Genomic DNA, 17,553 nt, shown 5'->3' with positions numbered 1-17,553 from the left:
CTCTGAGCCCACTGAGCACAGTAAAATGCAATGATACCGTCTCGCCTCGTTTAATGGATTTTGGCAAACGATCCAAAATGAAGAGAATTTTGATGGTCGAGAACTGGATCGGACGCATAACGCTTCCCAGGCCATATACGGGGTCAATGGAAATGCCAGTTATACACCAGGCGGTGGTTAAATGTGGTACTGTTACTACAAGCCCAATGCGTCCTGAAGGAGGAATAGTCACATTCTGCCACAACCACGACTCCCAAAACTCGGTCCTATAGGGTCCAGGCATGCCAAAGCGGGGCTCATCCGGATACTTTCCACGTGATTTATACTCATGGCGCTCTATTGAAGAGGAACATTACTACACATAGAAATACGATGTACTCTAAAAACCTTAAAACTTGCCTGATATTGTGATTGATTTATCAAAATTCAGAGCAAACAGTCCTGCGATCTGCCAAAACATTTCCGATTATTCTCACCGATTATGTGTCAAACAATACTAACACACTTACGGATATAACATCAGCACTTTCGGCAAAACCTGCGTTATGAAACCTATTAAAAGCTTTCCAAATATCGTTAAGAAAGATGTTATGACTCTTGCTTTGCTGCTGCAAACGTTGGTCATACGCTATCAACGCAACGAATGCTCCTGGACGACCTCGGATACCTAACTCAATTTCATCCCCGGGATCAACACCATCTTCACTGATGTTCTCTTCGATCTTAATCTCAAGCTGCAATTATATTTTAAAGTGAGAAATACATTTCATGTTAATATCCACATGCGCTTCTTGGATGAGCGGTAGTATGTCATTACAGGGTTGCTTAGTTCAGGGATGAATATATCCACGGTGCCTAGTATCATCTTGCTGTTTACAATGGTGGCGACCATAACTCTTGAAAGAGGGATAAGCTTTGTAGACATCAGCAATTGAAAAGGGTATCTATTCATATGGTTTGGTCTGAAGAAACCAGCATCAACAATGTTTCCTTTCGAAATTACATAGTACAGGAGAATTGTCATATAGTGCGAACATGAAACCATTAACTTGACCATTCTGTTCACTTTGGCTCTGCAATGATAAGACGATATTCAGCAAGTTTAAGATCAATCGATCTGTTTTATATCAATAAATGTATACCGCGTCAGAAGCTTTACTTCGATGAACATATCGGATGTGCTTTTTAGCTGATAAATCGGCTTATTTAGTTTCAGATTATTGCCTTCTAACACCTGGTATTTGAAGATTCATATTGACACAAATATTATTTGCTCATTTTTCTGATAAAAATATGCTGATAAACTCACTCGTAAGTAGTTCAGTTTCGTTGTTTCATTTGTCTCTATAAAGATTGTAATGTAACCGGTCGTATTAGTTGTGAAACTTCGGCCAGAAAATCCTCCTGTACCACCAATTTCAACAATCAAGGTAACGTTATTTGCTGGTGCATTGTTAAGATGAGTCACTTTCAGAGTCGCGGTGAATGGCGATCCAGCACGGTACGTGAGTCTTGAGATGTGCATCACTTTGTATTTGTAATTGTATACCGTTATCCTGTGGTGTTTAGTAGTAGTACGATCTGAAAACAATAAGTACCGAACATAAGGCAGTATTAGCATCTCATTCGTATGATGAATCGCTGTAATTAATTCGTTCAGTTAATATTTACTCGTATGTTGCTCGGTAAATGTGATGTTCAGCAGCACGTCATGCGTATGCTCGAGTCCAACCAGTTTTTCAGTGAAAGGAAGGTAGACTTGTCGTATTCCATTGACATCCCATGTACTGGAAGAATCTAACTTATCTTTTTCTAGAAAGAGATCGATCTTCATTGTACCACTGATTGGTATTCCCAAATCATTTTTAACTTTTACAGTAAGATTAAGCGCCTGATGCTGTACAAAAGGCACAACTGTCGGATAGATATTCAAACCAATCGAGTACAACTCGTAATCCCTCACTTCGAATGTTTTCAATGTCAAAAATTCACCATTTGCCATTGCTTCAATGCGATAAGTACCCAGTAACGGTAGTGTAGGAATTGAGATTTGTGCTTCAAACACTCCTCCGGTAAGGCTAACATTGGTCCATTCCCGGAAAAAATGTTCAAAGGGATCATCCACGTAAACGGACACACGCGATCCGTGCGGCAGAGGCTTAAGATCGGCATCGATTACGATCACTCGGAGTTTTAAAATGTCGTCTGGTCTAAAGACAGGTTTATTTAGCTGTATCAACCCGGTAACAGAAGAGCGCCGATACTTAAGCTCAACTTCCTGATCAATGTTAACGCTAGAGCTGGTAGAAGGTTGTTTTCCTTCAATAGTTATCGAGTAATGAACTCCTAATGAGAGACTTGGTACCTGTGAAAAGTTCATCACAATCAGTAATTTATAAACCGTACTACATATCCCAAACTCACTTTAAATGTTACGATCTTGTTAGTATCTTGCTGCACAAACACTGTTTGCGAGAGATTAAGCTGGGAACTACCATTAGAAGCTAGTCCTTGCAGGCGTACGTTTAACAAACAATCGCTTCTGTTATCACCAAATACATTACTGGCCACCAGGGTATACTCTCGATTTGATCGAATCGACTTTGGCCCCATGACGAATATCCTGTACAAACAAAAATGCACTTTAGACAACGAAAAAGAGAGAAATAAAGATGGCACCTACGTTTCCCCTAGACTAATGCACATGAGCACAATGCATAAAATAAATTTCACCACTGAGTACATTTTTGTTCACTTTCTGCAGTTCACTTTCTGTACATCTGACACGATCACCTCTTTTTGCAGGACTGAACGAAATCAAACTGACCTACGGTTAGGCATGCACTTGCAGTTGCACTGAACGCTATCACTATGCATTTGCTCTTTCATGGCTATCATTATTACTTTGCTAGCGCTAGTGCTAATTATGAATCAACGCAAACGAACGCAATTTATCGTTTCGGTTGAGTTTATGAGGTCATGCGAGCACACGGCTGCAGCGTAGTTGTTGTATTCACAATCACAGGTTTCCGGATGGTTGACTAATGTTTAAGAAATGCAGAAGCTGCGTACTGCGATTGGTCTCATGATTCCAACGTACACTGTATCGCTGAACCTTTATCGTCGAGGAATTTCTGTTTGAAGTTGTACCTTGTACAGTCACGTGTTGCTAAATTGTGGTAAACACATCTTCTCGCTAGTGCAATCAGTACACCATATCTACATTTAAATTATTTTTGTCTCGCAAATTGCTATTTTCATCATTTTTTTTTTCATTTATACTTACTTACTTACTTACATCGATTCCAAGTCCGAGTTGAAGAAAATTTTACCTTTTTATCTGCTTTATTCGTCTGTAAGGTTGGGCTACATCAGGAAGTCAATAACAATCAAATAATAAAAGTGATAAAATATAAATATCATTATTAGAAATATGTTAAAATAACATCCCAACATTGAATTACTGACAGTTCTGTCAATTGGTTCGAATATGGTCACAACACTTTTCCACACTTTTTTCCTTTCGAAACCGATGGAATTGTCGAGGAAAACGCCGATATTTCCTCTTCACCAACACCACCAGTAATGGAGAAATGCAGAATGTGGCGCAAATATTGACAGTTCGCATCGCATCGAGACCACGGGACACCCGACGCAAGATCAACGCGCAAACGCATTCCCCTCCCTTTGGGCTTTGATCTTCAATTGCTGTCGTGGACGAGCGTGAGCAAACGTTGGGCAGCCGCTGGTCAGCAGAAATGGCGTCCTGTCGTGATGACGCAAGCTGACCGATGCAACACCGATGTTGCAGCGAACCATCAACAGGACATCGAAATAATGATGACTGACATGGTCACGGACCGACAGAAGGACGGACGACAGGGACCACGACGACGACGACAGTCCATGATATTGACCATTCCCGCAGCGGGAGTGGGATGAGCGATTTATGAAAAATAAATAAACCCGCAGTTTATCACATCTTGTTTGCGCTCGCAAACAGATCGTACTACTACTGGGCACAAAATCGCCGGCAGAGGTTTCGGTCTTCGGTAGGTCGTCGGTGTGGCCGAGATGCATCTGATGCCGCCACGGGTCGCCACTGGTGCGAGCAAACATAAAATTATGTTTTATATGAATTCATTACCGTCGACGCGGCCAAGCGCGAATGCCAATAAGTGGTTGGGGGAACCACACAAGTAAATCTCCCATTTACGGTTGAGATAACGTTCCTCTGATGATGATGTAGCAGTTGAAATGGAACCCATTTTTGATGATTGACTTGACGACTTCGTTCGACGTTCGTTCATCAAAAATGTTGTGATTTTTAGCAATATTTCTATTCGATTTCGTTTATTCTCTTCATTTATCCATCATCAACGCATTGCTTAAGAGCGTACCGGATAATTACTCTAAAATGAAGGACACAAAGCGGTCATCCCGACAGCTGCACTTTCGAGTCACACTTTTTGTATGCCAAGCCATTCTCACCCACAAAGTTGGAACGTACTGTTGGATGTTTTTCGTCCTTTCTCCGAGAGGCTTTTTAGTTTCTCGCACCAGCCAGAACAGCAGCAGCAGCAGCAGCTCGCAAAACCATATTCCCGCTAATGAGATCATCCATTAAAACGCATCCAGCAGTAGCATGTGGGACGTACGCGACGATGCAACGCGACTTTAACAGAAAATTCCACCACACTGATCGCTCATTGGTCGAGCAAAGTGTAAAGCGGGGAAAGTAGTGTGCGAAAGTTTCACTTTTTTTGTCATGCTGAAACACTATTTTTGATGCTGATAGTAGATTGAAAAACGAAAAATATGGCAGACCAAGTGTCGTTTTAATTTTCATTATGAGCTGCTATTGAATGCGCAGCTGTTAAAACGATGATCGTTGTCATCGACAGTACTAAAATGGATTATTAACAGGCATCATTTTGACGCGATGGCGCAGACCATAGCAATCGGTGGAAAGTATTTGTTTTAAATTATGAAATGGAACCAGCAAAATAACACAAAACAAAGCTTTCCAAAACCACGGCGGAGCATGGGGTTCGTTTTTTTAGAAGGTTCAAAATTGAAATTAATTGCAACACCCACCAGCATCCCTTCTCGACAACCTTTCCCTTCTTTTGTGTTTTGTTTTTGTGCTTGGCATTCATTTTACATTACCTTCTTTTTTGGTCCATTTTTTAGCCAAATTAACCAAACACAGTTTCGCACAGTAGCAGCAGCAGCATCGGCAGCAGCATCACAGTTTGGTTGTCGAAATGTCATAAAAATGTCCCCACGGAAAGGCCCCCCCTTAAAGGCAACAAGCGACCAGCAGCTGGATGAAATTATCATTATCAACACCGTGGCCAGGGCGCAAAAGCACCACCCACCCACAGCGCACCTCGCGAGCAACATTGCGCGGCCAATGTTCTTGATGAAGCATAAATCTCGGTCCTCCTCTCCCTCGGGTGCGCCCGTCTAGGCAAACATCGTTTGCCAATGTTAGCAAAGCTGTTACGGCTTACGATGGGTTTGCCCCCCCCCCCCCCTCCGGTCGGTAATGAACCTCTCGAGACTCGCGCCATGCGCCATCGTTCTGTTCCGCGAGATGACGACGGTTCGGTTTCGCATCGTTCATTAAGCGCGACGAGGAGGACGAGGGAGACGACGCATGGAGCGACCAGAAAGTGTCCATTCTTCGAGTACTTCCTCCTTCGTCGTCCACTGTCCTAATTAAAACGCGAGCAGACTGCTGGGTGTACGCGAAATCACCACAGGAGTACACTGGCCAGGACCCGGCAGGAGCATCGAGGCGCTCCGAGTGAAGTAGCATCGTCACTGCAATAAACACCTCATTAACCCACTTTGCTGACGATCCGACGGAAGAGAGAGAGAGAGAGAGAGAGAGAGAGAGAGAGAGAGAGAGAGAGAGAGAGAGAGAGAGAGAGGATGGACGATGGTTACCGACTACAAATAAATTAACATAAAACAAGCACTTGGCCCAGCATGCTATGGTTCACTATGGGATCCACTAGGACCTCTCCGATGGTCCGGGAAAAAGTAGCAAAAAGGACTCAGCAGCAGCAACAGCAGCAGCCAAAGAGGCTAAGATCGCGCTCGAATGACAATCTGAAAAGATCGTAAGGCCAAGAGAGACAGAGAGAGAACGAAAAGGGCGAGAATCAAACCACCTTCCCTGGCATGCCAGGCCTGACCTGTCCTGCCCTGCCTTGAGTTCTAAGAAAAAGGATACAATCCTCATGAACTTGTCAACGCGTGGTACCGTGTTACCGTGGACCTTGGGCCTTGGGTCCCCCCCCTCGGTTTGGTTTCGGTTTTACGATCTCAAGCAGGTTTCAGTCATTGTCGAGAGCTTTTCAAGTCTGGCATTTTTGCCTGGACTGCCACCGTGCGCTCGTTTGTGACTTCGTCAGTGTCACTTCAACTCAACTTTTCCCCCAACGCCCAGGACGAGGGCCGTTTGTTGAAAGCTTTCTCAAGGGGTGATGATGGTGGAAATAGAAGAGGGGTGTTCGGGAAATTGCAACGAACGGAATCAAGTCACGCTCCCGGTAGCACGGCGGATGCACTGGTCCGGCCGTTGAGAGGGAGTCACTGGCCACTATTCAATTCCGTGGCACGAACACAGACGCCCGTCACGGACGTTGGAGTGGTCCCGGGTGCCCGGCACCAGGGCACTCCGGATTTCTTGATGGCGTCCGGCGTTTCGGATGATTGGATGAGTTATGGAAGAGATAATTTTACGGGGAAAATAATTAATAAACCTAGCTGAAACCGAGCTGATTTAAGATTTTGGGTTTCCAGAACTGCTTTACTTATCAGTTCTAGAAAAAGTGTATTTATGTTCTATTTCATTAGTATCTCTTGCAGCTAAATCTCTAAACATAATCTTCTCAATTAATTAAATTACTTCAAAAGCAGCTCATAAGTATATTAACATGTTAAATAAACATCAAATACGTTCTCGCCAGCAAAATATCAACAGCGAAATTGAATAAACATGAATTTACTACATGTTCTATTTTAAAGAGTTCGTTCGTTTTCGAAGAGTTATTTGTAATGGAATTTTTTTTTTGGCTGATGTATTACGGGCGGGGCCGTATTTATGAAATGGAAAAATTGTTATATCTTAAATACTCCTTGTGTATTTGTAAACAATAGAACACTTTAATTGGAATTTGTTAGTGCTTTAAAGGTAAGTGCGCAAAATATAAAGGACGGTAGAAAACATGCGACGTTAGTATACAAGCGACTTGTGTCCCTAAATTATGCATAAAACAGTTAAAAGTGGCTCTTTTTTCGAGTGCTCTCTAAACACCAAAATGAATCATCCAGACGCCGCTTAGCTTTGTGGGATGAAGATAATATGCAAACAAAAGTTCATCTTAAAATTACATTAAATAGGACTTGTGTATGTTTTCACAATCTTTCAGAGGCCAAAGAAAAATTCTGAAAGCATTAACTTCTTGAGGACTTAATGCATTGCAAAAGGAAATTTTTAAAAAATGTTACTTTTGCGGAGTTATCAGAAGGCTTTCCGGCGTCCTATTGATACGGGGTTTAAATATGAAAGCAATCCAAATATTTCAATTATTTTATTCGCTCAGATCTAAACGCTATTGCCACGATCATCGATATTGAAAACAACTAATCATTTGATTGCAGGTTTAGCTAGCCGTACAATTATTTTACGTGATTAATCAAACATTCTAACGGTTATACCGCACTAAACACCCTATACCATCACCGCTCAATTACTGAGGCCACGATAAAGTTTTCAAATGAATTAAATATTTTATTGTTTCCTTTCTAATTATTGTTTTGTTCTCGGCCGTAGCGCATTATTTGGCTCGGCTGCACAGAGAAGTCTTCTAAATACTGTTAACTACAACTTCTAAACACTGTTAACTACAACTGGTGTCATTTTATGCTCTCGCCGTCATTTTACAATCTAAAATATTCCGAAAGACTTTAGCTAAACACTTTTCTGTTTTTCACGTATATGAAAAGCCCAAAGTGATTGCTATTAAATATATTAATTTAATAGTACATTTGCTTTTATTATTTATGCATTGTTACTGAAAGTATTTTTAAGTCGTTTATTTGCATTGCTATGAGAATTTAGCCCAACTATTTTTTTTTACTAATGTATGAACTCACTTTTACTGATTATCAAATCGATAAATTGGTATCGCTCTAAATTATAAAAGCCAGTTAAATAGTTGCAGGGTGTCTCAGAATAATCTAATTAAGTAAAAATGTCTCAACACTCTCAAAACGGTGATCCGAATTCACTTCACCATCACATTTTATTGATATTTAAAAGCTCACTTCACATGAACACATAATAACCATGAGACGATAAGACGAAGTGATAATGTTTTTACATGAAAACTCAATTCTCGAAATATGATACAGCGAACCCGTTCCCTCACTTTGCATCCCCTTCTATCAATGGCCACTCTCCACCATCGGTAGACAATGCATGTGGATGATGGGCACGACGATAATGATGACACTTTCCTCTCCATTGTCTCTCGCCCACAATCCGCCACCGCCAATGCTAGAACAAACATAAGAACTAACGATTAAAAACTACTCTCCCCCTCACAAACACGCACACCTGTACATCATAATGGTGGCAAATGATGCTGTACTCGAGCACTGCATGCAATGGCAGCGCCTTGGTGAAAGGACTGCAAGTGTCATTAGAAAGGGAACAAATTCTTTGGAAAATTATGTTACCTCAGCCAAACGGCTTTAAGCTTTAAGCTTTCGCTGTTTTTATGCTGGAATAGAACACTACCAAGAGGCGCATTCTCCATCCATGTCCTCTTAAGAAACGTGTTAATGAACCGAGAACGGTGGATGGGAAATGGTGTCCATGGAAGAGAACTGGGAGGCGGGGTGTGCTTCCCCAGAAGCAGTCTTATCCACGCAGAGCGGGATTTTGCGTTTGCCAGAGAGCGCCAGTCGAGAGTGTCTGTCGCCCGTTTCGCTCGTAACTTGAAAAAGACAATATACACGGCAATTTGTCTCCGAAATGACCCGTTTCTGGAGCACATTTCTGAGTCATTAACTCACCTTTTGGGGTGGATGCGATGTTGCTGAGCTTTTGTGTGACTTCGCTTGCACCAGCATCGGAGTCCCATTCATTCGTGGCCTGCAGACGAGATGCTCGGTGTCTAGCCTTGGAGCACCAGACCGGGAGCAACAAGAAAAAGAAAGAAAAGGATCCCAGAGCCACCGAAAGGATAATACCTGTACCCTGCTGCCGCGCTGCTACCGTTCCACGACTAACGATGAATCCAATGTCAATGATCATGCTGAGCGATGAATGAACTGAAGTGCAATGCTCGCGCTGGTGCCGGCGGATGGCAAAAGGAATGGCTCTTCACCGGAGCCACCTTCCCGGGAACGAGAGATTGTGTCGAGGAACGCGTCTGAAGGATGATGGTTACCGCATCGGGAATCCGCTGTAACGCTGTGCATTGCGGAATGGTGTGGATGGAATGCGGAATGAATGGATACATTATCAAGCACGGATTTGTTTGGCCACACCACTTATGCTCCCGGTCTGGTCGTGGTCATGAAAAGGATCCTCTGCTTTCAAAGGGAATCGGCCAAGGAAAAAGTGAGCGCTTGTGAAAAAGAAACTTTTTTTTTCTACGGAATATGGTGGTTTGTGGTTTGTTATCAACAGTTCAAATATAGCAAACATCTTGACACATAATTGGGGGAGCTCTACGGTTTGAAAATTTTTATTATTTGTAGTGTGGCTCTGTGGTGATATCGCGTTTCTCATAAATTCACAACAAAAGTGTAAAACGCGCTAAAAAAGCGAAGGTGCAAAATGGTATCGATTAAATAGAATATAAAGCAACGTTGAATAAATGCCTTGTTCAATACTTGATACCATCTTCCCTCGACAGCAAAAACAGCTTCCAGTGATTGTAGTATTGAGTCACAGAACAGGAAAGTAGACATTGTTGATGTGGTTTGCTTTATCACTTACAATTTTGCTGACTCTATATTTCTCAATATTACTCTTAGCTTATTTTTTAAGATCGACTAGGATTTTCGATTCGATAGCCACTCAGGTTTGTTTAATTTAAATAAAACTATTTTCTTTTCACTTTATCGTTGCATTTGATTTTTACCATTTCAGACACTTCTACTGAATCCTTCTTGCGTTTTTTGTTCTCATGAATAATGATGATATGAAGCTTAGCTGTCTGTCAACTAAAGCATGTGTTTATAAATACAACCAAAGTTGAGCAAAACTACGTCATGTTAGTCTTGTCGAACCAAATATTCCTTTTTATTGGTTACATTATATTTTGAAAGTCATTATGTGCTACCCCAAGATGTGTTCTAGTTACATTTGAACAACTATTCGCAACAACTTTCTTATGAAATCATTAATCATTAACCAACCTCCTCGAAGTAGCTGTAATGTAGTTTTTTGCTGTAAGAAATTGTTTGTATGGTTTCTAATTAAGTTGGGCAAATCACATATTCATGTAATTGAAAGGAATTTGTTCAAGTATCGCAAATTTCACTCGATCTGCTACATTGTGTTCTGTGTTTTCAATAATCTATTGAAATTTCTAAATTAGCCTAGCTTCTAAATGTAGTATTTTGTTATCAAATGTTTAAAATAATTACTGGACATCGCAACAATGAAGTTGTGAAAAAATAAATTCATTCCATTGTATTTGATAAAGTAACTTGGATGACTTATTTACCTTCAAATGTCATAAACCCGTGGTGGATATACTTGTTTTGCGCACAATCGGTATATGAAAGTTTGCTAATATATTGCGAAAGGGGTTTCCATAAGTTGCTTTAATATTTAACCAGGCTAAACAATCTTGAAAATGTAACTCCAGCTCGAACTGCATTTTCTGTGAGTTCACTTCAAAAAAGCGTAAACTAAAACAGCGCATCCTCCTGGCAACAGCAACAGCATTTTCCACAAAGTTGCCACGTGTCGCCAAGCTCAAAAGGAACTGCATTGCACTCCCATCCCCATCCCCCCCTTGGGAAGCCCACCCTCCCTTTCGCATATTGCCCTAGGCCATGACCCCCTTTTACTCCCTCGCGCAAATCATCCCAACGATGATGAGCATTATGATGCGGCTATGCAAGCATGTAAATAATGAGTTCCTGTATTTTTTCCCCTTTGAATTTCCTCACCGCTCGCCACACACACACACAGCACAACGCAACGCAACCGCATGGAAATGCATTTTCCCTTCTTTTTGTGTTGTGTTTTTTTTTGCCACATTTGCTGCCGCCGCTGCTTCTTGTTGCATTCCGGGCGCGTCTAATTGTGCGCACTGGAAAGGAAAAACAAATACCTCCAAGGGGCAAGTGCCAGCCCCTTCCCCAGTGTCTTGCACCACATCTTTTGTGTGTGTGTGTGTGCCACCCTTTACTCCACATCCGTCTGCATGGTTGGCACTGGCGAGAATAAGCTGTGCCAGTACTCTAGGCGTTCGCCAAAGAGGTTTGCCAGGGCTCCCTGGTCACGGTTGATGAAAGACTTGGTTCCGCGGCTTATCTTTGTATTGCTTTCTTTGCTCACCACCACAATAACGCCATTCTAAATGCACCATTCCATTCCTAATTCAGTTGTTCTCTCTATGCTCGGCTTCATGTAACGCAGACACGATGAACCTATGCTCAAAAGGACGGCAACATACGATAAGATAAGTGGTGGTGGTAACCTCCCCTGCCTAGCGAGTAAAGTGTCATTAAAAGTGGTAAATTTATTAATGTCGAGCCCTTTTTACACTAAGCCGCCCCTGTGTTCGAGAACGCGAACTTCTTTTAAAAACCCTCGATGGGGTCTACTGGCCACACTGACGCGACAAACAAGCGCAATGGCGTTCGAATATTTAAAAACAGCTTAAAACCTCATCATCAACCCCTCTCCCCGCGTCTTTGGTAAACCACCAACTGTGGTGTGTGTGCTCTCGAAGCCGCGCACAAGCGCCGAAGTACCGAATTGCTAATGGCGCAGTTTGTCTTTGAAAAGTGAACACCACCATACCAGCGATCGTGAGCTTTCTTCCCTTCCATTTGCACCGGTTTTTACTTCATATTGCTCTCGATGCACAGACATATGCTGCCCGACGGTAGGGCATTAAAAGGCCTCCTTTTAGACCCGAACCCCCGTATGGTCGTGGCCGGAAGGAAGGGACATTTACATTCGTCCCTCGATCGTTACTTGAGATGCGGTGGTTCCAAGATGCCTTCGCCGCTGAAGTCGATTGTCGGTGTCCCTATTGTTCCAGTTTCAGTTTGAAGCCGCTGAGTACTTCTGTGTGGCCTTGTTTTTTTTTATTTAACTCCGAACAGGATTCCCAGTTTTATTATCGCATCGGTGCCGCTGGCGCCAGCGACCATGCCAGCGTCACTCGCACAGCATGCGGTCATATGCATTTATGTAGGTGCTCACCATTACACAGTCACAGCTTAAGGCACATCAGTCAGTTATGTGTGGAAAATTACACAATTTTTTTTTTCTAAAAAATAAATGAAACAATGTGGACTAATGTTGATGGCGATGAATTAGAGCGCGCGCGCGAGGAAATCGTTGGTCACTGCATTTGCATAAACCTGAGGTCGCACCACTTATCCCCCGGGGAGGATTACCATTAATCACAAACGGTGTGTTTGAAGCGCGATATGCTAGCTAAAGCCGTTGACGTGCCTTTAAAAAAATGGAAATTAAGTGTAAGGAACAACGCGGCCGCACCAGTGCATTAAAGCTTTCACGTGACGCGACGTGCGTGCGCCATGTTTATGTTGCATCGAAGCCGCAACGAACGAAACTATAAAGTTCAAGTCATATTTTCCAAAATAATGAGGCACCGTTTTTCGGGGAGCCCAAATGTCCCGCCTGAGTCCGGTCCGGTGGTGGGTCCGGTCTTGGCCATCGACGAAGACACGAACGATAAAACCCGGCAGCCGCCTCGTTCAACGTTCAGTCCTGGGTGAAGCAACGGAAGCAACGAGCATTGTTTGTTTTAATGCCCAACCAACGCAGGAATAGGAAGCAAGCAAGCAAATGGGACGGAATATATGCTCGGCTAAGCCGGTCTCGGTGCATTCTATGTCCCGGAAATCGGATCGCATCGGATCAGATAGGATCGGAGTGGAGCGCAGCGGAAGGTCTGGAGCCGAAAACGTCGGGTTCAACATAATTATATGTTTATGTGTAAGCCGGTACAATATGTGCTGCTAATGATAATTAAGTTGATCTCTTCTCCGCTGTCCGCGTCTTCCTCAGTGCATCAGCATCTAGGCACCATCTAGGCACCAGCTAACAGCTTTCCTGCTGCTGCTACTACTGCTGCTGCTGCTGCTTCTGCATCCGCATTAAGTCTTCGAGGCTGGCAGTAGGTTCTCCCTTGACCTCCCGGTGGCCAGCCCGGAACCAAGCCCCAAAAACTGCGCCCGGTTACTGCGCTATGGCCGGTCCCTGGACTAGCATCATCGACGTTGGCACTAGCGGTGCTGCTGCTGCTTTGCGAGCTGCAAAGTTTTGGCCTCTCCACTTTTGTCTGCAAATGATTTTCGGCATTTTCCGGCCGCCGGTGTTGGCAGCTCCGACCAACACCAGGTCATTCTGTGCTCCCTTCGACGGACGACGATGCCTTCATTATTTGTGCAATGATTGTTTTCATTTTGCGGCGCTTTCCCGGCGGGCCGGGCACGATTGAGCAAAACTTTCGCGAATGTTTCTGTCCGAACGGCAGGAGGCCATGCAGCGAGAGCATTGCAGCATTCGAGCAACTATGCAAAGGCCAGCGCGTGTTGACAAGGGAGTAATTAAAAATTAAAATCTTGTGCGGACGCGGACGCACCGGTTTTGTAGGTAGCACGATCTGCTGCAGATGTTTTTCGAGATGGTGATGGAATAGTTGAGCGATGGTTTTAGGCTAAAATGCTACTGTTTCCCTGCTCGTTGCACGTTCAGCGCTTGCTATCAGTAATGGTTGTTAGCTGATGGTGTGAACACCATGTTAAAGCAAATGTATTTTAAATTAAATGGTTCATAATTGTAGCCTAATATTAAAAGTCGATTGTTTATAGAAAAAACGCTAATTTTTTTGTTTAAAAATTTAAAATTCGAAGTTAAAAAAGATCGAACTATAATCGTTTTGAGGTATTGTTGAAATATGCTCAGATAAGTAGAGTTGGACAACTATTGTTTGAATTGTACCGATATCAAATCGATTCACTTGATCTATGACTAAACTCACCAACTTGTTTCAAGTTCAAAACTGGATCAAAAGAAGACAAAGCGGCCGTAAATTTACATCAAAATATGACATCTGGTTTAAAGAGTAGTTTTTGCTTTCGAATTTCCGCGCTATGTATTGATATTGTAATGCACCTTGCAACATTTTAACTTTCGCACACATCTTTGTACCGAAACATCGAAATGCGGTAGTGCGGGTAGCCTTACGAGTAGTCGCTTTCAAAATCAATAACAAGCGAGGAAGGTATTTATTATTTATTCTCATCTGTGCAATGATTCATGTATTCTGGGTGTTTATTGAAGTAAACCTTTCCGTGTAAAACTAAACGAACGGTCATGATTGTTATGTTAAAGATTAAAGTGATTGAAGTAGTATTTTTTTGGACCAGTGATTGGAGTAGTTCTTTTTCATCGGCATTATGTTATCTCTTTAAAGTCTTGTGAATTTCAAATTGGTATTACACTATTAGTAATTTTATAACGCATCTCCGCATTCACAATGTTCATGAAGCTTTCCCACAATAGAGCTGAATGCTTTTCCCAGAGTTATTTACAAAAGTGATTTAAACCAGAAATAAACTTCATGAAAACGAACAAATTACTGCAGAAAACAGGCGATTCGTGCTAATAACATGTGTCCAAACAATGCAAAACTCGTTGAACACCAAATCGTAGTAATGCACCAACTCCCCTTCGCTACTATCCTTTTCATTCAATTAAAAATCCAGCAACTACCCTCACTTCCATCACCGAATACCAAACACCCATAGAAACTGTAAATATTGTCCGCCCAGAATGGCCGAAAATGAGAAGGAAAATGAAGCACTATAGTGAAGGAGACGATCTGGTACGGTGCGGCATGGAAAACATTATTCTTTCCGCGCTATTTCAGTCGACCGAAAACTTTCACTCCGAAATCAGCACCAACTAGTCTAGCCCACACTGAGGTACTCAAGGCGTACGGGCTTGTGGAAAACAATAACAACGGAAACCATCGGTCTGACAAAACATTCGTCTCCGGCTGCATAAAGGGGTTCAGCTCTGGGGACCCCCCACCCCTTTGGTAGGACTCTTTGGTAGGAGGAAGCCGACAGAAGGAAAAGTTTCCTCATTGACCGGCCTCAGGATCGGGCCACCGTCGTTGAATGGACCGTCGGTCTTCCATTTCATTACAGATGAAATTATTAATCGACTGCACGCATGGGCTCCATGTTTTTTTTTCTTTCTTTTTTCCCCTTCTACTTCGTCTTGCTTGTGTTGATTTTTCCACTTCAACAAAGGCCCCGAGTGGGTGCAAGTAAACTTTTCCTCCAACCAGGTCCAGACATCCCAGCTCCAGGAGGAAACGAAATCCAATGTTCAAGCGTCTGAAATAACTAGTCTTATCGGCACACAACCGGGAGGTCCTTCTCCCTCCCAAAAACAGGACACCGGAGGAAGACGCGGAACGGTGGAAAAGCTGAGCTGTTGCTGAGTCCATCTTGGTGTAAGGATGAGGTACAATGATGAAGGATGCAAAATGTTCCTCGTGTACTAACAGCAACTTCCAGGCAGAGGCAGAAGCTAGCAGACGATGTTGCGATGACGATGACGATGTGTCCGATATGTGGCGCTCGATCTCCTTCTTTCTCTCTCTCTCTCTCTCTCTCTCTCTGGGTCTCTGCATCTTCTTTCGGGCGTTTGGCTATTTTCCGTGCCATGTTGGGTCATAATTTGTGAACTGTTACAACGCACAGTACAGTGGCCGTCGGCGAGGACCATCGTCGCTTATCTATCGTGCAACAGATAGAGAGTGCCCATGAACGTGAACCATCGCCCGTCACCAACATCGTAGGGTGCCGTGATGTGTAATCGTTCAAACATCGACAGCGACTTATGAAGGTTTCAAGCAACCCGAGCACCACAACACAACACAACGGCCATAGCCTTCTGCCACGGCAACGAAACGAAACGAAATGAAAAAAAAGAACGCTACATAACCAAAGCTAGCATGAAGCTCTCCCCGTGGACGTTGGCGCTGGTCAAACGAAATGGAAAATGTTTGTCCGATCTCGGAACCGTACTCCGAAGCGGGCCTTTTTTTTTTTGTTGCTCAGTGAGACCGACGAAGCGATCCGATCGAGTGCGTGCTTCGGTGCAATTTCCGTTGCTGTAGCTCGGTCCGAAAGCTGGAAACCCCGTGGAAATGAAACGGAAAGTTGTTCCGGCAAGTCCACCCACAGTCTCTGTCGCGCACTCTCCTTTTCTCTCTCTCTCTCTCTCTCTCTCTCTCTCTCTCTTTTGGACCACCCGATGAACCTTCATTTTCCTGTTCATTTAATTTTCCACCATACAGGCGACGGCCACACGGCCAACGGGCGTCACGATCGTTCGACTGACCGATTGGGAGCTGGAGCTGGAGCGAGGACCTGCGCCTACATGCTACACGCGAAAGCATTCCCAAGCCCACGGTTTTTTTTTGTCCGGCGGTCACTTGATGGGGGAGCAAAAAGCCCACGCAAAAGTTGGGGACCAGCGACCAAACGAGGGCAAACGAGCCAACGGAGACCAATGAAGCGCCTCATTTCATTTTCTAGTCCCCACCGGTAGTGCGGAAGGTGTGGCGGCTGTCACGGGTCGCCATGTTTTTGTCTAATTTCGCTGATGGCCGATGAGGGAACGCAGAGCGGCATTTTTGGACCGTGGTTAGCTCTATAGCCCGGGCACAGACTGTGTCGAGGGTCTGCAATCTGAGGTTTTGTGCTTTGGCTTTATAAGAAGTTGGATTTGCAAAGGACAACTTCTACTGATCAGTAATAGAAGAGTTGATCAGAGGTGACGCCGATAAGTTGATATAAGTAAGTCCAGAGGAGATCAAATTGATGTAATATACGTCGTTCCTGGTATTCAATGTTAGAAAACGTCCAGAACCAGAAGTTCAATTATAGCAATCGACACTGACTTCTCGTGTATCTCGTGATGTTTCCGCGAAAAACGGAATTCAGGAGATGTTTGAGGTACTTTTACTCGGTATTACAACCTCTTAGTCGTTCCTGGAACAAATCAACCAAGGGGTCGGAAAAGAAAGAAGGGCGACGTTGTTGAAACAACTATCACACGAAGGAATCGACTTGACTTGATTGTGCCACCAAAAAAGGGCCGGACGCCGAAGAGCAAACGAAAGTACAACCGGTACCGGTCGGGCCGCGTGGCGACCGAAATCATTACACATTGCAAAGATTCCACGCATTCTCCGGGTCCATGAGAGGGCGGCGTCCTCCTGCGAG

The 17,553-nt window shown here is 43.6% G+C and overlaps 1 protein-coding gene across 1 annotated transcript; it reads right to left on the bottom strand.

Moving 5' to 3' along the window:
- Nucleotides 1-1,108: 1,108 nt before the first annotated feature.
- LOC125955362 (ovostatin-like) lies at nucleotides 1,109-2,788 on the bottom strand. The gene is made up of 5 exons (XM_049686495.1): nucleotides 2,684-2,788; nucleotides 2,425-2,623; nucleotides 1,672-2,365; nucleotides 1,310-1,581; nucleotides 1,109-1,234 (listed from the first exon to the last, which is right to left on the bottom strand). The coding sequence occupies exons 1-5, from the start codon at nucleotides 2,743-2,745 to the stop codon at nucleotides 1,109-1,111; spliced, it is 1,353 nt and encodes a 450-aa protein (XP_049542452.1). The 5' UTR covers nucleotides 2,746-2,788.
- Nucleotides 2,789-17,553: the final 14,765 nt, after the last annotated feature.

The sequence above is a fragment of the Anopheles darlingi genome, chromosome 3 (genome assembly GCF_943734745.1).
Source record: "Anopheles darlingi chromosome 3, idAnoDarlMG_H_01, whole genome shotgun sequence".
Classification (NCBI taxonomy): domain Eukaryota; kingdom Metazoa; phylum Arthropoda; class Insecta; order Diptera; family Culicidae; genus Anopheles; species Anopheles darlingi.
Note: the sequence above shows the minus strand (reverse complement) of the source record. Positions and strands in the feature narration are given on the sequence as shown.